Here is a 23,844-nt window from a genome sequence, read left to right on the forward strand (position 1 = left end):
GAAAGTGGCCATGAGTTATATGAACTTCAGGAAAAGAAAGTGGTCTCACTGACATGTTTGCTACTCACAGTGGATTAAAGCACTTTGGAAGAAGCTTTGTTAGAACATGTGGGTGGATGATAAAGTTTCAGATATTTGTGTTCAGAGATGATCAAGAGGATGACAGAGGAGCATCATGGAAAGGTTCTCCTTAATGTTAGCAGACAACTTCAGCGAGTTCCTAATTTCCTGGGGGAAAATAGATCTCAAAGCCAAAACTCTAAATGACAGTATAATTCTCAAACAATTACTTTAAGAAAGTCAGAAAAGGATATTCAGACTTCTCTTGGAGGTCACATCCAGAAGATCCTATTTTATCACATTTTCACAAAAGCCACTGGGAATATTAACTGAAGAATACTTGAATACATCTAAACAGGATCTTTCCTGTATATCCCATTCTTCTCCTGCTGTTTCATAGAGATTGAAGACTGGCATATTAAAGTGACACTTCTGTTACTGCCAGGAGCTAGTTCACGGCCAACCAAAAACATCAGCACCCTTGTCTTTCTGAATTGTCTGTAAGGGCTATTTCATCTTATGAAAGACTAATTTGGCTTCTTTTGTGTGCCCTGAAAATATATGATGGCATACTGCATCTTTACTTCGCTTCTTGAAGACTGGGTGTGCGGGCTCAGTCTGCTTAACTTGATGTCTGTGCAAGTTCTTCATGAGCACTACTAAGAACCTGTGGTTTGCTGCCACAGCATCTGGTATTCCTACCATCAACATGAGGTTTTGAGTATGGTTTAGAGAATAACCACAGTTTTGATGATCTGATCCACATAGTGGTTCAGCCAGCAGGAATTCTGCAATTATAAAGTCAACAAGTTTTTCCTGCACTTTATTACTGTTGTGGCATATCTTTTACTACTGTTAAAGCTGAAATCAGAAAAGTGTGCCTATTTAGAAATGGTGTTTGAAGTCATGCCTGAATGCTTTCCTGAATCAGGTCTCAGGGTAGACCTTCTATGCAAACATGCATATTACTTGCAGCAAATTATCTCTTATTTCTTGAATAGCAAACACTTTCCTATCTGGCACTACTAGCCTTTAAACACAGCTTTTACAAGAAGCAATATCAATGGAGGAGCTATTTAAAAGCACTTTAATTTTATCACTTAGTTGCTCTCATTAGTGTTTTTCTGTTTGTTTTAATCACTGAGTTTATGTTCTCTGCTACTATTATCCGTGTGAAAGAACCACGATAACTCTGCTAGTAGAACCATTTGACTGAAAACACTTGTAAATACATCCTAGGGCTGGCAAAACATGCCTTGCAATTCTCTTAACAATTGCTTTTCACGTTAAAGCTCCAAGAATCTGTGTATGTGTGGGAGAGGGAGAAAAAACTGCTTTATCTCAGAGCTATCAGCCACTGCTTTCTGCAAACACTTCTCCATCGTTGTAGTACAGCACATTTGTGTTTGGCCTTATACATTAAGTCTTTCTGTTTTTAAGTTCTCCTGGGACCGAATAGATGCCTATGCTGTTTCTGTCCTCATCTCACCTATGTATTTCCAGAACAAAAGTTTTCAGTTCTTTATCAAGACTTTTGAGGCCCTTCAGCCAGTGCACTCAATCCCACAGAACCTCCCTGTAACTTAAGCAAATATTTCTAGAGCTGTACTTTGTGAGTACGTGGAGTTTGCAGTTAAGTGATTTGGAGACAGGTGCACACAACACACAAAAAAAAGTTTTCACGGGATTTAAAAAAAAAATCCATATTATTCAGGACAAAAGTTATAAAATCCTACATACATTTCCTTGACTTAGTTTACTCACTGCACTGGAAGAGACCTGGAGATTAGTTTTGTGCTCATGAGGGATTTTGAATTAATCTCCTTCAATACACAACTTTTCTGCTAAATCATGGACTTTCTCTCCCTTTTTCTCCCTGTTGTCAGACAGATTCCTCACAAATTTGGCTGGTTTGGTGCTATGTCAGGCCTGCCCTTCCCCCACTCTCCAAACTGCAGCCATCTGCAGAGAAGTTGCAGAAAACTATTTTTCTCTTGGCTTCATCTGTTCCATTACTCAACATAATTTCACTTGAATGGGAGCTATGCATGCTGCCAAGTTCACTCAATACAGAAGTGAAAATTCAGAGAAGAGCTCACAGGCCCACTTTGATAGTGGATTTTCCATCACACAGCCCTAGAATTACTATGGTTTAACCAGCAAAAACCTATCTAAGTTCAGACAGTGATTCAGGTATTCACCTATTACAATATTGAGCCTCACTTTGCTTTTGGGTCTCTCCATTCTTAAGACAGTGACCAAGATCTGGTGATCTGCTGTAACTCAGGGGCTGCACTTTGGTGTGACAGCTGTTTCTTATATGCAGTTTGGTGCAGACCGATAATGGAGTTGCTGGCACTGTAGGTAAAAATAAAAGGAGAGCTCAGCCCAAAAAGGAATAAAAATCAAGCTAGCACTGAGGAAGTAAGCAATAAAGAACAAAACAGAGCAAAATGTGGGTGAAGACATAGCCAGGTTCGTGTCTAAGGACAGCCAGAGGTGAATCATGCAGAGGACGGAGCTGTGTCTTGAAACCATCCCATGCTGAGGTTAGTCTGCTGCATCCCCTCACATCAAGCACGGATTTTGTACCTCTTCCGGTCTATTTATCCTGTTCCTTTGTTGCTGTTCAGATAGGGGCTTAGTGATGCCAGTCTGAATATTCAGCTAAACATTCACAGATTTTTTTTTTTCTTCACCATTACCTGTTTAGTGAGTTTGGAACTGGTGGCAGTTAACTCACCCTCTGCTGTGGATCCCAAACCCAGTATGGTCTCAGGTGGCCTTGCTACCAGCGTCCCAGCTCTCCTTCCCCCTGCCAAGTTCCCTTGGACTTAATTTACCATAGTGACCAAGTACAAGCCAGAAATTCAGTTCCCTCAGAAAACACCCATATGTGTACCAGTTTTCAGACACATGCACTTATTAGACCTTTCCCCAGAAACCAAGTGACATAGGAAAATAATGGCTTTTTTCATTCCTGATTAGAGCAGGAATTTGAACTATCAACCTACCCGTAGCAAGCGCTGTAATCTGGGACTTACTCCCAAGCCACCTATTTTTTTTAAGTCTTTGAGAACTTGACAAACTCGAAGTATTTTTTTTTTTATTTGGCCTCTTAAAAGCTGTATGTGCTCTCCTCAGGACCTGATAGAGAAGAATTTATTATAAATCTGCACAGATACACCGCACAATCTGGAGATACAATGGAGCCCATTTGAGCTGTGAGATAAACAGAGGGGAAGGATAACACTGTTTTGTATTTAACCATTCAAAATGACCCAGAAAGGGCTGTTGTGCTAAAAGCAGGTAAGGGACCAGCCTCTGATGTCATTGCAAACTGCTGTATCCAAAATTGCTCTGGCGACATTACAAAGTGAATACAGAGCCCAAAGACAAACATTTTCTCCGAATCAGCAACAGTTGCTGTGTTCTGGAAGGCTTCCAAATTTAACCTTCATTCATTAGGAAAAAAATAAAATAGACTGAGAATAGCTCAGGAGAAAGAGCAACAACCACAACGTTTACTGAAAGGATGAAAGGTAGAAGAAACTAAGGGGGCAATCAGAAAGCAAGGAGCTTGAGGTATTATTCTAGCCTGAACAGAGTTTAAAAAATAATTTATAAAAACAATGTATTACAGAGATGGAACATTCCTACTTGTTTTCTCACCTGAAGAGCAAAATTCAGGTGAAATAATTTTTGTCAACAACGGTGACCATTGTACAAAGGCAGGATATGGTTCTACACTATTCACAATAAACCAACCAGATGTTACTGAACTCCATGGAAAAACTATATGGATGAAATTCATGGCTTTGTGTAGCAGGTTGATCTAAAAGATTGGAACTGATCATCCTGGCATTAAAATCCATGAAGCCATAACCTCCTCCGTGTCATGATTCAAGCTGCTCAGGTGGTAAATGTACAAATCAAAGCCTTTGGCAGCAATACCAGACTGTTGTAACAGCACAACTGTGCTGTGAGTCAGATCAGGGAATTAAACCAGATTAAAAATATTATTGCCAAGGTAAAAGAAAAAAAAAAAACTTTTTTTTTTTTACATATGACTTAGTTCTACAGTCCAGTTTACACGTGACTCAGGGCATGATGCAAAAAGTGGTAACATAGAAAGGAGCAGTAAGGAAAGCAGAATGATTTAAATAGTGATTGCCCCCAAAGATTTTATATCATGAAATCACTGCCTAAAAATACAGCTGCTATACCAAGACACAAAAGGAGAATTTCCTTTCAAGTGGCTGCTAAATCTAATGATGGTGCCTTGAACATAGTATAACATTTGTGTTCCTTTCCTGGACTGATAATATCCTTAGGCTGCCAATGTATCAGCAACTTTGAACCTTTGCAAAAAATGGAGGCTTGATGCAGGCAGAATATTAGGATTGAATGCTACAGTTTTTATTTTTGAAGCTCATCAAATGCATTGGTGACATGAGTAACCTTGGCTGAAAGCGTTCTGAAAGCAGGACTACAAGAACACAACCCATTACAGGTTGAGCACACAGTACTTCAGACTGGTTTTATGAAATGCAGTAGTTTGTATGATCACACAGACTGCCTGCCTGTGAGTGCACCTATTTCCCTGATCCATTTGCACAGTTTTGGAAGGTACCACTCAGCTTCAAGCAAACAAATCAGACCAACTGAACTCTTAATAGAATGACACTCCAAGAAATGGGAACCATCCTTGGAGACAACTGGAGTTAGCACAATAATGAGGGGAAGCAGATGAAGAGGGGTGTAAGAAAAACAAATTCTGCATTATTTCCCAAGTACTAAATTATTGCAGCTATGAACACTGAAAAAGCCCGTAAAAGCTTAAATATTTTCACATCTAAGGATCAGGAAGTGTTGAGTGATGGGGTATCACATGTTAAATATTAAAGTGAAATATTAGATACATGAGATGCAAATCTCCTGGATCTTAATCTTTCACCTGCTGTACCAATACATTTTTATGTAGTCATGTAAATCCCTGTAATAAACTAATCAGACTTCAGCTTAATGTTGTTTATTTCTAGGCCTGTCTCTTGCTGCTCCTGAATAGCCCTGGTAACCTTGATGTTGGTGTGTCTGGGGCTGTCAATGGACACTGATGCCAGCTCCCTGCTACCCACACTGTGCTCAGTGAGAGCACAGTCTCTGCTATGGTCACCCTCCAGCTGTGGCTCCACATCCCTTCATGTCCTTGCTTTTCTGTGATAATCATCCAATCATCATTATCTACTTGGACTTCAACCCTGCTTTCTAGGACAAATTAAAACATGAGTGTAGTACCCCCTAAATCTGTATTTCTTTGACTGTTCTCTCTACTGTGTTTTGATCATCTTTGAGTTCCAGTGAGATCCTGAGGTCTTGTCTTGTGTTGTGCAGAGAGCACAACCTACTTTCTGGACTCACCTGAGAGCTGACAGCTTATTTCAGCAGGGCATAACAGTCAGAGACGCGCCTGCAGTTGTGGTGTTGGGTCTGATTCTCACATTCTTTGCCTGAGCAGATATCCCATTTCCTATTTTATCTGACATTTTCCTACATATCATTCTTGTTCCTTCCTGGACTTCAATCCCTGGCTACCTTTCCTATCTCTTCCTCACTAAAAGAACAAATTGTTTCTCTTGGTTCTTACTGCTGCCTCTTCTATCCTTATTTCACCTCTTGCTTAAGTTTAAGAGGTCTCTTCACTGCTTGATTTCTCCTCCATTAACCACTCTTTTAGTCATAGCCACTTACATCCATGAATCACCTTTCTTGTCTGAGAAACAACTCAGCTTTCTACTTGTTTTTCTCTCTTCTTTTGATCTCATTTCTGTATTTTAGCATCACCTTCTGTTACACTCTCCTCTTAGCTATTTTCTCTTAAGAATACAGTCTCCTAGATGATTCTCAATGACTAAACATCTTCCATGAGACACCTATCCCCAGATAATAGGCAGATCTGTCTTCTTTTTCATTATCCTCTATTATTTTCCTAGTGCCCATCAGTGCTTTCTTTTCTGTTTTGTTTTGTTTGTTTGTTTGTTTAAATCTATACTAAAAAGGATATTTCTCAGACCTAATACCTCCTTTAAAACAAACAGAAAAGACCAACATCCATACCAGTTCAACTATTTACTTCTGCCATCTCAGATTCTCCTGTCTGCTTGGCTTTTCTAGCATTTAGTCTAAGCCAGCCATCCTTCCACATGTGCTTGGTAAACTATTCAGTAGTAGGGATCATCAACAACAGGCTTTCTTTGTGCTTCACTCTTACAGCATGTCATCCCTAGACAGCCTCCACAAACTACAACTTGCGGTGGACAATGGACATCTACTTACCTTCAAAGAACAACTTGATTCTTCCTTCCTCACTGAACTTTCCTGTTTGCTCTGAATAATTGTTCATGAGTGTTCACACCATCTGTGCTGTGCACTGTAAGCACAGGGTCCTGTGGAATAATGAATATTTGATCATGTCATTCAAGGCTAAAACAAGATTGCATAGTTTAGTTCTGCCATTTCCCAGCTGCACAATCTCAATTTCTTTCATGCTTCTTTTTTTTCCTTTTTCATATAGAGTAAATATTTATTTTGCATACCTATTTCTTTTTTTTTTTTTTTTAAGTGAACTTACAGTGTATTTCATTACAAAATGTGTCATTTTTTCTTATTGGATCTAAAATTTTTGGTGCTAGTCCATTTTGGAATGAGTTGTAAAGTTTTGATAGTCCAAAGCTCATGGACACTAAAAGATAGTGGCCCCAAATAGTTCTGGTTCAGGCTTACTTTTTCTCCAGTCATGGTCCTTTTCTCTGTTCTGTGGCTTCTGAAAAGGAATCATTGCTGTTAAGTCTCTTTGTCCACGGGGGGGAACTAAAAAGTCTGGAGAACCAAACTCAAATGCGGAGAAGCCCAGTATTGTTGCTTATTGGTATTATTGTTTGTTTCTAATTTGTCATCCTATTTAGGGTTTTGAACATGGATGACTTTCCCGGACAAAGGTCTGGAGAGGCATCACATCATGTGCTACAAGCTGTATCCTCCTGAGGTTTACTGGTGCTGAGCCCTGACAGAAATGCATACCCTGAAGTCTGTGCTCAGTCTTCCGTGAGGAAGCAGCCAACCGCTCTGTGCAGCAGCAAATCTGCCAGCTGGCCATAGAGGGGCAATGGCATCAGCTGCAGCCTATTCCCTTTGCTAGCTACATGACATATCTGGTCTGGTAGGATTAAAAACCAGGGCAGCGCAGAGCAAATTGCTGCAGGGAGATGGCTTTGGGGGCAGGGGAGAGCATTCATGCAAGGGTTCTTTTGAACATTTCTGTCTTGATCCCAAGCTACCTGCTACGTGGGATGGGGTTGGGGGAGGACAGCAAAGGGGAAGTCTGACTTTCAGGAAAGACCATGGAGAAGCGTAACTCACATTAATGGTGAGATTAAAGGATTACATTCAATTCACACCGCAGTCAAAATGAAATCTCAGCCTCTGCTTTTTGTGTACTGTGCAGTGACAGAGCTGTGATGGTGGGTGGTTACAGTGCTATGCATCCTCCACAGTGCACAGGGGGGACAGTCTGGTTCTGGATTTTTGTTTGCCATTCTCAGTACAAGTGTTTCCCTCCACATTAAATACATGCTGCTACTTGACAGCTTCTTTTGTGATGGGTGTAGAATGAGCCCTATAGCCCCATCTTTCCTCAAATAATTTCTCAGAGGAATCCTTTGCAAACAGATGTAAGAATCAATTTTCTTAAATCAAACAAACAAAAAAACACAAAAAAACACATTTAAAGCACTTGGAAGTAGCTCAAGATTACAGAACCTTGTGCACCACATTGAGGCCTACTGAACACACTTTAAGGCACAGTAATTTTTCACACAGTCCAAAGCTGAACTGGGCCTTTTCTCCAGTCCTGCTAAGTGATAATGCTACAGGTGAGCTCCAGGCTCAGCTGGTCTCTTAATAGTGCTCCCAGCTGTGGGAAACCAGTGCAGAAGTCCCTATGCCTCATGGGGCTGTAGGGCATACTTCACCATGTTAATGCCTGTTACTATTTGAATGTATTCTTTCCCCAACAGGTCCATGGGAAGTGCGTGTGTAGACACAACACAGCCGGGGACCACTGTGAGAAATGCGCGCCGCTATACAATGATCAGCCTTGGAAGCCAGGAGATGGAAAAACTGGGGCACCAAATGAATGCAAAAGTAAGTGGGAGAGAGCTTAGTGATCCAGGGTGTCAGGGTGAGCGCTAACTCCACCAGCAGGCAGAGTCCTCTAGCTGTGACTGCATAAATTGTAGTGTTCTAAGGTTCTTTATAAGACACACGATACCATCAGATTGGCTTGTCTTACTGTAAGATGTGGCAGCTGAACTTCTTGGTTGAGTGTTCTTTGGGTTGGAACTGTGATTTTTTTTTTTAAAGAAATATCAAAGATTGCAAGCAGAGAATATGTGCTTCACTCAGATATATGTCCTCCATGATTCACAGTAGGGAAATCATACTATTTGAACAGAATCATTTGTTGTGCCTGTTAGATAAACCTGAATTACCTTTCTGTGTTCCCCATCAGAGTGTCGCTGTCACAACCATGCTGACAGCTGCCATTTTGATCTGAGTGTTTGGCTGGCATCAGGGAAACGCAGTGGTGGAGTCTGTGACAACTGCAAGCATAACACAGAGGGACATCGGTGTCAGAGGTGCAAACCAGGCTATTACAGAGACAGAGGGAAACCCATGTCTTCTGCAGAGGTCTGCAAACGTAAGTGGTTCTGCTCCTTCAGTGATGATAAGTGAGCGGTGGAAGCTCGTTAAAAGAATCAACTGCTATGGAAGCAATTACTGGCATTACTATTCTTTGTTCTTTATTTCTAGACCACAGTTTTCTGATAAAAAGTCATTTTCCTGATTTTCTGTGTCTAGCCCCCAGTGGTATCACAATTTCTATGGTAATTGCTACAGCTCACTGGTGCATTACATTCAGATGAAAGGTATATTCTTGTGCTTGCATTTGAAATGTGATTCTGTTTTTCATTTGAAGCACGTTCTATTTAACTACTTCTGCATCTCTCTTAAGACAGTGGATGGTGTGCCTATGTGAAAGATATTGTTAAATTCCATTTGATTGTGCAATATCTGTGAACATCAGTGTATACAATAATGACTGCAGGAGGTGTGTACCCCTATGGGAACAGATGAATCAGAGCTTTCAGACTTATCTCTGAATCCTACAGCAGTACCTTGGGGTGCTCTGCCCAAATTAATTGCCTCATTAACACTTCAGCAGGATGTGTTAGGAAGCAACTCAGGCGCTAACATGAGTGTATAACCTCTGCATCAAGGTAGTTTGCATCCAGCCAGTCTGGAATATAGCCAGAATGAGCCCAAATCTCTCTTAGTCTAGATGTTTCCTGAGCATCCTGCCAAATTTCACACTTCTTATTCCATCTGGTATTTATTTGGATGTTGCTATATCCAAGAATACACATGAATTCATTTCTTCCTTTGGACAGTCTTCCTTCCCTCCAACTCAGACATCAGTTGCCAACACTGGGAACATCAGCTTCTGTCACTTATACTCATGCATATTTGGTCTTCATCAAGATTTCTCTTAAACACTGAGGATACAAAAAGTCCTCTCCCTTGAGTGAATTGGCCTGTGATATTGCTTAAAGCATGCACAACACATCCCTTATTTCTGCACTTTCGTATTCTTTCCACTGGAATATCTTTCTACCTCGCACAGACTTCCACACGTCTTTGATTTCATAATTTCCAACCAACACTGATCAACAGACAGGGTTGGGGTGAGCTTATCTGATTTACCCTGTATGCTGTAGTGTTATGGTGCCCTCTCTCCAGTCCTGTTTTTATTCTGAGCAGATTTGCTCAGAAGTGAGAACAGAATTTTATGCCAAATTAGTTTTCAGTCTCATAGTAGCTGCAAGAATTTGTGCATGAAGTGCTTGTGTTTAATACCAGGGTGATGGTATAGTAACCAGCAACAAGTAATATTACATAACCACTAAAGTCAAGGAGCACAGGAGGAAAAGCAGAGAGGAAAAAAACATCTGAAAATACAGCTTACCTGCGAGGGAAACCCTAGTGCAGTCTGTCTGGGTGAAATCAGACCTTGACTCCACCTCTGCATCTTTTGTGGTCTGGTTACAGGCCTCTCAGTGCCTCCTGCCAATACACTGCATAGCAAAAGAAAAACTGTTCAGAGGGATAAGCAGAAATTCATCTTGTTAAAAGAGCTTTATTACGATCATGCCAGTCAGTCACAATAGCATTCTTTTCACCTGGGAGGGAGCTGCCACCAGCAGAAGGACCTCAAATGTAATTGTGTGCACTCAAGCCTAGATTGCTGCCATCCTGAAATCTAAATGTCTATTCCAGATTCCGTGTACAGTCAGTGGAGAAGCAGTAGGATGTCTAAGGGATGATTTATTGTGTTTAACACCAATGTCTATGATAGACAAGGTGAATTGCCCTCTAAAGGGTATCTATTTATTTTCCCTAACTTCAGAGGCATTCTGGACCATTAGCCTGCACTAGAGAGTTTCCATTGGTTGAGATGAATCTAACAGGTTTGATTCAGCAATATTACCAATAAGTAAGCATGACCTTATCTGTATATAACTTTAGTCAGTGGGACCCCTTCACAGGCAAGTAAAGTCATACATGAATGCTTGTGATAATAAGGTATAAGGGCATGTTGTTCACTCTAGATAATACAAGTTTTACAGTAGACTGTACAGTATGTGCACAATGCTTGTACTTGTATAGAAACAAATGGGGCATCAGTGACAGGAAACATGGAAGCATCAGTGTAGACAGGCACAGCTGTTTGGGTTAGAATTTGTACTTAATTTGACATAGGGGAGATTTCACCTCCAGGACCACTAACATCAGCTCCTTAAGCCTAGTGCAGATATTAGACTCAAAGACTTCATGCAAATTGTAACAGAGGCTCTCTTCTCCATCCTTTATGTTGCAAAACCTGCACTGCTATTAAGCTTAATCTGGGTGAGCAAATTGTTCAGCTTGCGTGACCCTGAAAACCCTTGTTACATGTTTTTTTTTAACCTTGCTAACATGTATGAGAGACGACAATCAGACCAGGTTCATTTCCCTCAAACCTTGGCCTACTGATCGATTCTGAACCATAACATTTGTCAGGATTTACATGTACCACTTCCAAGCCACCATCTCAGTTTGAGAAAACCACACAAAAAGTCCTAGGCTTACAATAGTCAGTAGCCCATGTGCTGGGCAACAGATGAAAAGCAATAAGAAACTGCAAACAGCAGAGTTAATGGATGATTTTTGCCTGGTTCTCAGCTTCTAATTTTGAAGTCAGAGAAGAAAAATCTCCATGGGAGATCAAAACTTGACCCATGTGTACAGTGGATACTGAGCTGGGAAAGGAAATCTGATGAAAAAGCTGAATGAAATGCTGTGCTAATCCCTTTGAGAAAGCACGCTTGAAGAGTGCTCTGCCATCCAGAGCAAAGTCTAGGTTCAGCTGTGACAGCCCCCTCAGGCTCCCAGAAAGTTAACAGGACGCCGCCCAGGCCCAGAAAGAGTCTTTAAGCATTAGTCATAATAATGAACAGCATTGTCTCTTAATCACTGCTAGGAAAAAAAAAAAAAAGTTGTATAACAATTGGATGTGCTGGCACTATCCAAACCACCCTTTGCTGACCCTCCAATGTGAGACTGCAAAGACATTCCCCTGGAGAAAAAAAAAAAGGGTTGAAATTTGACATGTAAGTGTGAATCTGTTATTCCTTTTCATCTGCAGAGATAGCCTGCCTCTGTTCCCTTTGCTTCTCTTCTTCCTAGCAGCTGGAGGTGAATGGGAGCCAGGTCATGTAGAGCGGCTTGTTTTGACACTGTTTAGATTTATTAAAAAAAGGGGAAAAAAAAAAAAAGAGAATAAGAAAAAGAAAGGCATGAGAAGAGTGCCAGAGCAAAGCTCACACCTGCTTGTTATTGGGGGTGACAACACGGGATTAAGTGGTTTGAATATAGATTTGTATGAGAGCTTTGACTCAGAAGCCTAATCGTTTCCTAACCAATGATTAGAAAAGCTGCTGTATCCTTGGCTCTTTCCTGTGGCTTATTTGGAGGCTTAAAGGATCCTTCTGAAATGGCACCATCTTTTGTACTCACACTTTGCTTAGCTTAAATAAAATGCAGGCATGTAGACCCATTAGAAAGGCTCTCCAGGAAAACAAGCTTTTTACTCCAAGCACAAGGGTTGAAAATTAAAATGTGACCAGATGCACACACACACACTCTGAAAAGCTCTGCTGCTCTTCCTTTTACTTCTGAGCAGAGGCAGTGAACTTTTAATTGTAATATCACAAAGGCCTGATCACATCTTGGTTCAGTCTGTTTTAATAAGCTCTGACCACACACACAGCTGTCTATCTTACTGCCTTCATTTAAGAAACATCATTGGCTGAGTCAATCCCCACATCTGACATGCTTTAAAAGCGCCTCTGATTTGTTTGCATGCTCAAAAGATGCACATGTGTATATTTCAGATTCAAAAGGCGTTGTTGTCTTTCATCAAACAGCCGGTCTGCTCATAGCTGTTTCTTATGCAATACGAGACAGAAGTTAAAGTGGATATACATCCAGGTTCACTGAGTTACTTGAAGCATTTACTATTTTCCTATAACTGGGGATCATATTTTTTGCAACCAATACTACATTTTTACATCTGTGTCTAATAACATGGGGAAGACAGCTGTGCTGAGGGCAGACAGACTTACTGAGGACTTGAGTGGAGATTGCTGTATGAATAATTCATATTTTTTTTTATTCCTTGTCTCCCTCTTTTACAGTATACGACATCCAGTAGGATAACAAAAATCTTAGGATAGGAGTGAGAGTAAAAGCCAAGAGGATGCTTTGTGATACTTTGTGACTGACAGCCACTACTAATACACAGTGAAGTGTTTTGCATTACACTGTTGTCAAGGGGAGAACCCATATAAACCAGCCATCTCTGAGCCAGAACTGTCTGCACACCGTCCCTAACATAATTGATGATGCCTTTGACAAACAAGGCTATTGTCATGTTGGCTGGTGTTTTGTTAGACAGGGAGGCGGACAGAGAAAACGAGGGTTTGCCAAGAGGAAAGGAGCAAAAATCAGCAGAGAAAAATTCTTTGTTAAATATCGGGAAATGTAAAAGGATGAGGTTTTGGAAGTTTGCTTTTCTGTTTCTCCAACTGTAAGGTTTATCTGCAAATCTACGATACTATGAAGCAGATAAAACCCAGTCATCGTCAGCTGCCCCTTCAGCATGTGACATGTGAGCTCTTATTTTGGGAGTTTCCTTACAACGATTTTGGCCATAACACTCTGTAAGCCAGACAATGTACACACCCAAGCTGAAATGCTAAATAAACACAGACTGAGTAAAGCATTTGCAGGCCACTTGTATAACTCATCTGAAAGTGTTGTACATTTATTGATCCGGCCTGCTCTCTGATCCACCAGAAGGCTGTCCCTGTTTCTAACTGGGGAATATGTTCATTTGGAACATTAGTTTTCCTGAACTGCAGCCCTGAAATAACTAAAACAAAAAAAGCCAAACAACATGAGTTTTTTCTACCTCCTTATTAGCTTCTGTCAGTGTTGTCAGTCACTGTCCTTCAGTACTTTCCCTTAGGGATAAGATGGGTGAAGGTCTCATCTTGAATTGGAATCTTGCCTCAGTTGGTGACAGGTAGGCTAATGATGTTAATGACTTACCCATCTGTCATGCGACCCTAACTGATAAAACCTGAACGCTGGAAGATGAGAATAAAAACAGATCCAGAAATTGCAGAAGTAAGAGAAATTTCATGTGAAAACTCCACAGGTAGATCTCAGACACAGAGATACTAGGATGAAATCAGAAATCTGGATTCAGGCCAACATACAAGTTGGCAGCCTCTCGCTGCTTGTGGCTCAGACCTGTCTGCACTAATGGAAGCACGTGTTTCTGCTCCTTGTCCCCAAATCTATTACATTTTCAGTGTTGGATGGAACTAAGTGTCTCCTTTTTTAGGGTGGTGTAGTCAGTCCTACAAAAATCTGGGCAAAAGTAATTCAAGTTGAGCAGCAACAAATCAGAACTTGCCTTTGAAACTGTCAGTGCTAATGAGCACTTCATTGTTACACCTGCTCTCCAGAACTGACAGCAAAATCCCTGGGTTTGCTCCCAAAGTCAAGACTGCTTTGTGGCAAACAGGCGAGCCTGCTGCCATCCGCCAACCAGCTCATTGTGTTGAGTACATTGCCCATGACAGCACGCTTATTTTTTGTCCTTAGGCTATTGTGCTAGTGTCCCTTGAAAACAACTGACTGAGATCTGTCTACAGCACAGTGTAATAATATTATTAAAAATATTGGCATAAAGAACACAGGGCATGGTGAAAAAAAATAACGACGTAGTAAGCAGATCATAAGAGAAATGCCTATTAAACAAAACTGCTCACCCTTTTTCTCATATGTTTTTGAAAGATATTTTTTTCTTGAGCATCAAACGTGAAGTTGCAGATGAAAGTGAATCTGTGCTTGCTACAGTTAACACTCTTTGTAGTCATATACCCCCCCCCCCCCCCTCGGAAAATGATGTGTAGAATCAGAGTGTTCATTTGTTCTACTATCTGTGAGCTCATGAAGAAAAGTAGTTTGATTAGTAGCAATGATGGGCAAACTTCAAAAGCTTTGGAGATTGTGTTTAGTTCAGATACGCAGCCAGAAGGCTGGCCCCTGATCCAAGCTATCCAAACACCTTGGGTGTCCAACATTTAACTGAAAATCTCTATTAAAGCAGGTCTTGGCCACAAGATTTTTATTTCCCCCCTTTTACAGATGGATGATGTAGTGATATATTTCCTCTTCAGACACTGCTACAAGAAAAAGCCAGGGCAAGCTTCTTTGTTACTATAAAAAAAGAACTGAAATACGAAGGCCTAGAGTTCAGCTCAGTTCTCATTTTAATCAAACATGTTTGAATAGGAAAAATTAGTGGGTATGTTTATGGCTTGTATTTACCCACAGAGAGCCATTGGCACAAGGCTCAACCATCTCAGTTAAGCTATTCCCTGATGAGGAGGAGTCAATTTGCACCACCATATATATAAATAAATATAAACAGATATAAATAGATATAAATAGATACAGATACAATTTTCTGCCTCATTCCCTGATGCTGTCACATTGGGAATGTACTGGTGGCAAGGGACTATGACAATTTGTTGTACTTGAAGGCGGTGTCCCATAGGAGCTGTAAGTATCTGTTTTACTATCAAGTTGTCTTGAGTTGCTCAGGCCAGTGTTAAACTGGCCATAGCATTAGGAAGATCTCTTGTATTTTTCTCATATTGCTCTTCAGCTACACGTAAAATACATCTAGTGAGTTTAGATATCCTCTCTCATTCTCTTTCCTTTTCTTTTAACAAGTTTATTTGTACAATAAATTTCATTACCTTTCCTACATGTATACAGTACTGCATGGTAAAACATCCCCTAGAACTCACGGGGAAAGAAATCTGTAGATAACGTAGAAGCAGGCACTGAAGAAATATGTCAGATTGTCTGCACCACCTGTATAAGCCACATCTAGCCCCAGAGGAAACACTAGTTTTGTGCTGTCTGTTCCCAGGAAAGAATGCAAGCAATAGCTATCATTTGGGACCACATCCATGCTAGTGAATCTTTCTGCAAGCCATTTGAGAAATGAACACACAGTGGAGGCCTCCTTCCACTGCATCAAAACCCTGTATGTTCCAGATCTGTGTACCAGGAAAGAATTGACCTTCACACACAGATGGGTCCTAGCTGGATTTATCTTGCTGTGCTTAATGAGTTAAAAAGATTAAAAAATACTGCAAGTGTAGGTTACCTGTTCTGACACTACACTGTTCTGACATAACCTACACTGTTCTGACATAAAACCACTGAGCATCAGGAGGAGGACAGGAATTTAACAGCTTTGCAAGAATGTCACATAACCAGATGACCCCTGGGCACGTCATCTCGGTCACCTCTTATCATATCTCCGTAGCTTGCTCCTGCCAGCCAATGGGTTCAGCCAATGCAACGTTCAGCCGGAGCTGGCGATGCCACCCCAAGACGGGATTCTGCTACTGCAAGCCAGGTGTGGCGGGCCCCAACTGTGATAGATGTCTCATGGGCTACTGGGGCTTTGGAGAAAATGGCTGCCGTCCTTGTGACTGTGCCAGAGACTGCGACCAACATACTGGAAACTGTTTCAATAGGTAAAGAAGCCCTCATTTGAGTTCACTTTGAGATGAAATTCCGTAAAAATGAAATGAAGGCTAAATGAAATATGGCAAAAATGACAGTAAATGGAGGATGCTGGAGGAGGCTGGGGGATGCGTATCATTTGAAAAGGTGGCTGTAAGTCATAAAAGGTCTCTTGGACTCCATTTGATGGCTAACACACTAGTAAATCCATTGTATTATCCAACCCGATCTTGAAATGGTGACTTCTGCTAATAAGAAGCAACTCCACAACCCCAAAGGAGTCCGTACAATATTCCTAAATACATCTGTTTGCCTTGGAAATAAATGGAAGAGCCTGGAGAGCTTGCCTCTTCTCTGTGCCCAGGGTAAAATGAGTTTCAAGGTCTCTCTTTTATGTCTACTGGGCAGGCATATGCACCCCAAACATACTTTAATCTCAGTACAGAAATCCTATCACTTACTGACTGGCTGCAGTTTTACCAGTCCTGCAAGTGTCTTCAGTTCCTATTGACATCAGCAAGTGATCACTAACTTAGAGTTACTGATTCAGAAAAAAATAACAAAAATAAAGCCCAAACCAATCAACCATCCAACCAGAAAGAAAAAAAGACAAGAAGGCCCCAAATGTAGTTATTTAAAAACAAAAATGCTAAGTCAGCACTGGTGAGGTCTAAATAAAAGCCTAGATCTTGTGGTTTCTCTACAAGGTGTGAAGTTTTGCTCTTACACTGCCAACCTGAAAAAAGAAAGCTTAATTGTTTGGATGCAGCCATAATCTGCTTCTCTGTGTCCTAATCAAGACATCTCTTCTTCGTGCCCTTCCAGCTATGACAATGAGCCATTCTTTAATATCCCCATTGGGGGACGAATCCCTGACCTTGTGCAAACACCAACTAATGAGAGTGAAGATGAGTGGAAATGGAATGACCACGAGCAGGGATTTTCTGCTCTGAGACACCCAGGTACAGCCCAGAGTCTGGGAACATCCAGTAACTTCACTCAGTGCCAGCTCCTCCTTTGTTCCACCCTCACTTAGACTCCGTCTCATCTCTAGCTCTACTCTGTCCTCCTGCTGGCAACACCTCTTGATTTGAACTGTCACTGGTTATTATACCTATGTTATTATTTTCCAAACAAGATTCTGCTATTCAACTTTTGGTTTTGGAAATCAATGAGTCATAAGTAAGATTGTGTGAAAAATATCCTCCATTTGAATTCTTAATTATCGTCATGATGCTTATAAATTTACACAGCTTCTTCTCAATCACTCAGTGTGTTGTTCAGTGCTTCGAATGCTGTTTGTAAAAAACACGTGTCAGCCATCACTGAAATGAAGCCACCTCTGGGGTGGAACACAAGTGATGTTAAGAATAAGGTATCCCTCATAGCACAGCAGCTCAAGACAGAAAGTAAAGCATTATTATATTGTATCCAGATAATGTCATCAAGGAAGCAAGGTTACAGAATGAGGTATAGCCTTTAATACTTGAAATGTTGTCACTATTGCTTGCCACAAGTGAAGGTCCACATTTACCAGCATCAATGACTTAAGACCCAGAAGTAACAGCGCCAGCTATTGTAGACCTTGACTTTCCTGAGAGCATTATTACCTTAATAACAGCAAGGTTCATCATTTCTTAGCTTATAGGATCAAAAAAAAAAAGATATTATTGCTTACATGATTTAAACCTGGATCTGATTCTAATAAAAATCTTTATTAGTATCAGCTTATTAACTATGTAATAGACACCATGAGGGCCTCATTTTACTTGACAGCACTGTTCAGATCTCAGGCTAATTGTCATATTACCTAACAAGAAGCAGATTTGCAAATAAGTGAGCTCACGCTCAAGGACTATTCAAGTCCATCCACATTATGGGAGTTACATACATAAAACTTTACAACTGAATAGCATTTGCTTCTCTTCCCTCTCTCATTTCCTGGCTCTTCTCCAACCTTTTTGTGTTTTGTGATTCCTCTGCTAGAAAAGTGTGTGTGCAAAGAGAAGGTGCTTGGAAGCGTCAATGACTTCTGTCAAATGAAATACGCTTATGGTAAGTGCCCTCAAGGTGTGATACTTTCACAGCATTCTTCATGCATGTTATTTGCTGTTAGCTGATAGGAGTGAAAAATTACAGAACTGGCAAATTAGAGGTAGGATTTCTTCTGTGCTTTTTGTATAGTGACACGTCCAACTTCAGACCAGAGCTGATCGGTGAGTAGCTTGTTTCATGCCAGGCTCCTTGGTGTCTCCTTTCCACCTTCACTTTTTACAGCAGGAGTGCAAAACCTCTAAATCTGTGGAATGACTGACCTCTAGGTCAAGAATAAATGGTAAAAGCCCTGCATGCAAACTGCCATTGCTTTTGCAGGCATTATTATGCAGGCTCAAATGCTTGCTTACCAAGAATGTACTTAATCCTGTGATTTATCAACACCTGGTTCATGCCATCACATGAAGCAAAAAAGGAAAGCTTTGGCTTCCAGAGGTTTGATATGCTTCTGTCATGACACAACAAAGCCGGCTCATGGGACCAAGCTGGATGAATCTACCCTGCCAAAAAGTTACGGGGTCCTATTAAATTAAAGGAAATCTATCATGGCAACCAGATGTTAGGCCACAGAACACAAATACTTTTTCTGGTTTGTTATGCAATCATGGAATTTCAGCCATGTGATATGTCTGACAGGAAACTTCCTGACTTCTTCCTGTGGAGCAGACCATCCCTTCCCACTGGACACAAATTTAGAAAGCCCAGTGTTAAAGCTATACCAATTCAAGACAAGTTTTCAAGCTGTCAAGTATAAGGCACAGAATCAGCGCGCTTCAAATGAGACCATCAGCAGCTGATCTGTTTTCACACCCTTCCTCTGTATATGTACAGTTGTTTTCCTGTGATCTCCAAATGTCTGACAGTGGTCCATTAAAGAATAGTTCATAAATACCACGTTGTAAGGATCAGTTACTTCAGCAAAAATAATAATAATAATAATAATAATAATAATAAAACAGTTTTTCTTCTCCAAATTTATCTGGGAGAAACCATGACTGAAAAACACAAGCACTGGAACACACTTTTGGTACAACTGCAGTGATTTTTCATGTCTTCTTCCAAGATGTTAAAATTCTACCTTTTAGCAATGTAAAAAAAAATCATTTAGAAATTCTGTGTTGGCGTCCACCTTGCTATGTTTCTTGGCAGTGATAAAAGCAAGAATCCTATCGGCTCATGACAAAGGGACGCATGCAGAAGTTGTTGTGAAAGTGAAGAAGGTCCTGAAATCCAGCAAAGTGAAAATTGCTCGGAGCAACAGAAGCATTTACCCAGAATCCTGGACCAACAGGGGATGCACTTGTCCCATTCTCAATCCCGGTAAGAACAAAATGCTTTTAGCACTTATTCTATGGGGTTAGGCTCAGGCTGTTACGGTGCTCATCAGACTCATCCTCTGCATCTGCACCACTGCAGATCAGGAATAACTCTTCTGAAAAGAAGAAAGTTACACAGTATGAGAGTAATGGTGATAAAAACCAGCTGGAATAATCCACAGTGGTACAGCAGTTCCAGGTAGCATAAAGCACAGTGAACTCACTTCTTTCTGTTGACTACTAAAAAATAGGAGAGAAAAAGTAATTCCAGATTTAAACACTTAAGTACAAAAACACATTTCCTTGTAGTGGATGTGATAGAAAGCAATAGATGGAATGTCTCTCTATCCACTGGACAGTAGCTACACTGAGACTACCTTCAACAGCCACTGCATGAGCAGTGCAACTATACAAGCCAACAGCTTGCTTCCCCTGTAAACAGTGGTGACAATTCATTAGGAACACTGTCTATAACTACTGAACACTTCTCATTCATCTCCATCAAAGAGATGGAGTAGAAAACAGTAAAAAACATTTTCTTGTCAGAGAACAAAGTCATACAAAGAAAAAAAAATCAAATCACCCTGGAGATGTTTTACCTTCTGTGAACTGATTGGAACTTGCAGGTTACTTGTGACTTGAAGAATTTTTATGAGAAAAAAAATCCAAGTATTATTATATTAATGAGATTTCTGAGGAACAATTCATTAAACATTTGTGAGACACAGTGACTATACGACCATCTATTAGGATGCCCCATCATCAAGCACAGTTATCCTTCTGATGCTGCAGTGAATGCTCAGTGGTTCCATTTCCCGGAGATGTCTGAGTTGCTCCTAACTGAGGAGGAGAGGACTGCTATACCAGAATACGTAGCTGCCATTCTGAACAGCCATGTCAGCTGAGCTGCACAGGGCACGTAGATTAATCTGGCTCTTTAGGCTGCTCACCAGCCAACCCCCAGGCAGCCTCTTCTCAGGCACTTCAATAATTGTGTTTTTGTTTCCCTCCAGAACACTAACAATGTGGTCTTTCTGTTGCCAAGAGTTTCAACTCTGAGTTTCTTCTTGTCTTTATTCCAAAAGTTTCATTCCACAGATGGAACCCAAAGAATTGCTCTTTGGAAGTTAAGTGGGTGGATATAAAAAGGTTGTCTGCCTTCCATCAGGACGGCTGTACTAATTTGAGCTAAGGTCAAACAACCAGGGCAACATTTTACAATAACAAGTAAAATTAAAGCAGCAAACACGCAAAACAAGAGATACAAATTCACCTATTCTCTGTGTAGGACTTTAAAGCACTCTTCTTCCCTGAATGCCTCCATATGTAGGCTGCTGAAAATATAAGCTGAACATAATACCAGTTTCCATATGTATTGAGATTGAATTCTGCTACTCACACCTATAAAAGCCAGGAGTAAAGCTACTGAAGCACACAGAGTTACACTAACTTAGAACAAAGGTCAGAGAGACGAGACTCAAAGTTGGTCATCTGCGCATGGTGGTGGTAAGTCTGTGAGTGCTAAGCCCATCAGAACTAAATCAACCCATAGTTGTAATTTCTGCATGTAATCAGATGACATCTCAGCTGTTACTCCAGCAGTCAGCACTGACAACATGTCCACGAAGGGGTGCATACGCACAAGACTGCATGTGCACAAACTGGCATTTAAAAATGGCATGAAGCTGGCTAAGATGCCACATATGAAATCCTTAAGAAGTAGAGAATTTTTGCCTTTTTTTTTCTTCTACTCAGTGATTTTTTCTTTCCTTCAAATTAGGCACCGACTATCTTATAGCAGGCCAGGAGGACTCCAGGAGCAGCAAACTTCTCGTGAACATGAACAGCCTGGTGAAACCCTGGAAAGCACATTTGGGAAAACAAGTGGCAGATATTCTTCGAACAGGGTGCAAGTAACTTCAGCTTCAGAAATTACTGTGATGAACTCTGCCTTTTAGTAACACTGCAGTGAAAGGTGTAGCTAGCTCCTGTGTTCCCAATCAACATGCTCCTAGCTGAAGTGATGAAGGTGGGCTCACCACCCTTTCTCCTTTCATTTCCATAGAAAACGCTGGGACACGACTGCTTTCTTTCCAAAAATGCACAGACTTATCACATAGCATCATCTGTAGGTTACAGTTTTTAATCTCAGCCTGATTCCGTGTACCCAGAGAATCATTTTACAAGGCAAAACTGAAGGTATGGATTAGTGCTTCCACACTTCCAGTCAGAGCCTGATATTAATACATATAAGCTGCTTACATAACGCATTCATTACTTGGGTGTAGTTTTTTTTTTAATAAGTGACCACTAACAGGCAGCAATTTCTTTCAGCTTCACAAGTGGCATAATACTAGATAAGTATGTCGAATATAAGATTTATCTAAAGGAGCTCAGATATTTTTATTTACCATCAAACAGTGGTTATGCCAATATTACATACTGCTTTCCAGAAAGCAGTGCTGTCAGATGGCTGAACAGAAACAAACTAACACAGGACTCACCTGGGACAAGGCTCTGTAGATGTATTTTGCTACCATCAGTGCATAGTGATGAGCTCTGCTGCAGAAAGCACCTTAGCACAAACTTGATTCCAAATCCGACTTTTGCTCTCATTTTGCTCTTTGCTGTAGTACTCAAAACTGTAACACCAGGCAAAGGTTGCACAGTGATTGCTACCAAAAAGCCTTATGCTAGGAAAGAGCCAAAACGTGATGAACTTGAGCTTCTCCTATGTCAAGTTTGTAGTACTATAAAAGCTACAAAAGTAGGAGGTAAATGGGTTGCTTGTATTGCATATTAAATGGGATAGCTATAGTTACTGTGAGAGCAACCTGGCTATTCAAGCTGTGCTCAAGACCACTGACATTTGATTTGCACTTAGTGCATTCTGCTTTATTTCTCTTGGTCACTCTTGAGGTTAAGATACTGAACTTCAGCTGCCTTCCCATTGTACGTGAGGATTCTTCTCCCACCCCACAGAAGTACAGGTGAGGTAACATCTGCACTCCAGGTGGAAATAGTCCTGTCCTGCAAAAGCATTCTTCCTAAACCAATTTTCCCCTACACCATAGTAACGAAGAGGTAGCTATTTTAATTGTTCCCTAACAAAATGTTTTGAAGAAAGTGCAGTTCTTGACCTCTGCCCATAGGACAGGGAAATCATGATCAAATGATCAAATGGAGTTCATTTACAGATCATCTCATTAAGTAAAGCAGAAATGATAATGGATTGGTCCATACTTTCAGGTGGTCACACGTGCTACTTCTGCATGGATCTTATTTCATGTCTACAATTTGTCTGATGCTCTCAAAAAGAGGCGCTACCTTAATTTAGCACTCCCTGACTGGTACATGGGAAAATCCAAAGCTAATGCAAAAGGACGGCTGTTCTAGGCTACAGGCTTATTCTCTTCATCACTGGGAACCTGAAAAAAACAGCTTTGTTAATTCTAATTGCCTCTGTTTTTCTTTTAACTTTGCATCGGTTGAACAGCAGAAAAACCTTCAGGTCATTTGGAAATGGATGACAGGCAGGTATCAAAAAAAAGCACTGCTCTTCTGCTGACAGTGTATAAAGTGTCCCTCTCTCCCCTTCCAAGAAACCTCCCCTTCTCCCTTGCCATAGATTTTCTTTCCTTCTGTTTGTCCTACAAGCACTTCATTATTTATTTGTTGTTGCTAAAGTGGTATCCGACAACGTGGCATCTCCAACAAGCTATTTAAGTAATGCAATAAAACACTTTTTAAACAGGATATTTGGCTTAATTTGAAATGTCAGTGTATAGAAATTAGGAGCATAACACCTTCTTTCTTATCGTCTCCAGACTGTCTGAACAAGAAGACTGACTAGCTCTCTTTCAAACAGGAATAAAGACACGTTCATGACTTTACAGTGTTCTCAAAGGGCCTCTCACAATAAGTGAAAATCAGGTGTATGTTTATAGCTAAGTTAAGGAACATACCTTTCAACACAGGTCACTTTACCTGTGAGGCATCTCATTTACCGCGATCGTACTCCATTTTGGTTCATAGTCAGTACTGTATTAAAGCAAACTTCCATGTTTTAATTTTTGTGCCAGATGGGTGATTTTGTGGGGAGAGTGAACAGCTTCACAGTTCCTTTTGGTGGGTGAAA

The 23,844-nt window shown here is 40.7% G+C and overlaps 2 protein-coding genes across 4 annotated transcripts in view; one reads left to right on the forward strand and one right to left on the reverse strand.

Moving 5' to 3' along the window:
• Positions 1-23,462, forward strand: part of NTN4L (netrin-4-like) — a 43,360-nt gene extending 19,898 nt beyond the window's left edge. The window contains exons 4-10 of the mRNA XM_003642010.6: positions 8,136-8,262; positions 8,630-8,818; positions 16,133-16,346; positions 17,161-17,297; positions 18,322-18,390; positions 19,540-19,710; positions 21,487-23,462. Of these exons, the coding sequence (XP_003642058.2) occupies positions 8,136-8,262; positions 8,630-8,818; positions 16,133-16,346; positions 17,161-17,297; positions 18,322-18,390; positions 19,540-19,710; positions 21,487-21,623 (1,044 nt within the window). The 3' untranslated portion in view covers positions 21,624-23,462. The remainder of the gene's footprint in view (positions 1-8,135; positions 8,263-8,629; positions 8,819-16,132; positions 16,347-17,160; positions 17,298-18,321; positions 18,391-19,539; positions 19,711-21,486) is intronic.
• The window catches only part of UROC1 (urocanate hydratase 1), an 86,084-nt gene that overhangs the window by 55,887 nt on the left and 6,353 nt on the right, over positions 1-23,844 (reverse strand). For 2 of the 3 annotated variants that reach the window (XM_040646713.2, XM_040646710.2), the window contains 2 exons: positions 10,145-10,253; positions 6,397-6,506 (listed from right to left, as the gene is read on the reverse strand). The gene's annotated coding sequence lies outside the window, so the exon portion shown is untranslated. Of the gene's footprint in view, positions 1-6,396; positions 6,507-8,609; positions 8,724-10,144; positions 10,254-23,844 lie in introns of those variants that run through there. The other variant, XM_040646712.1, reaches the window with a different exon arrangement.

This window comes from Gallus gallus, chromosome 12 (assembly GCF_016699485.2).
Source record: "Gallus gallus isolate bGalGal1 chromosome 12, bGalGal1.mat.broiler.GRCg7b, whole genome shotgun sequence".
Lineage (NCBI taxonomy): Eukaryota > Metazoa > Chordata > Aves > Galliformes > Phasianidae > Gallus > Gallus gallus.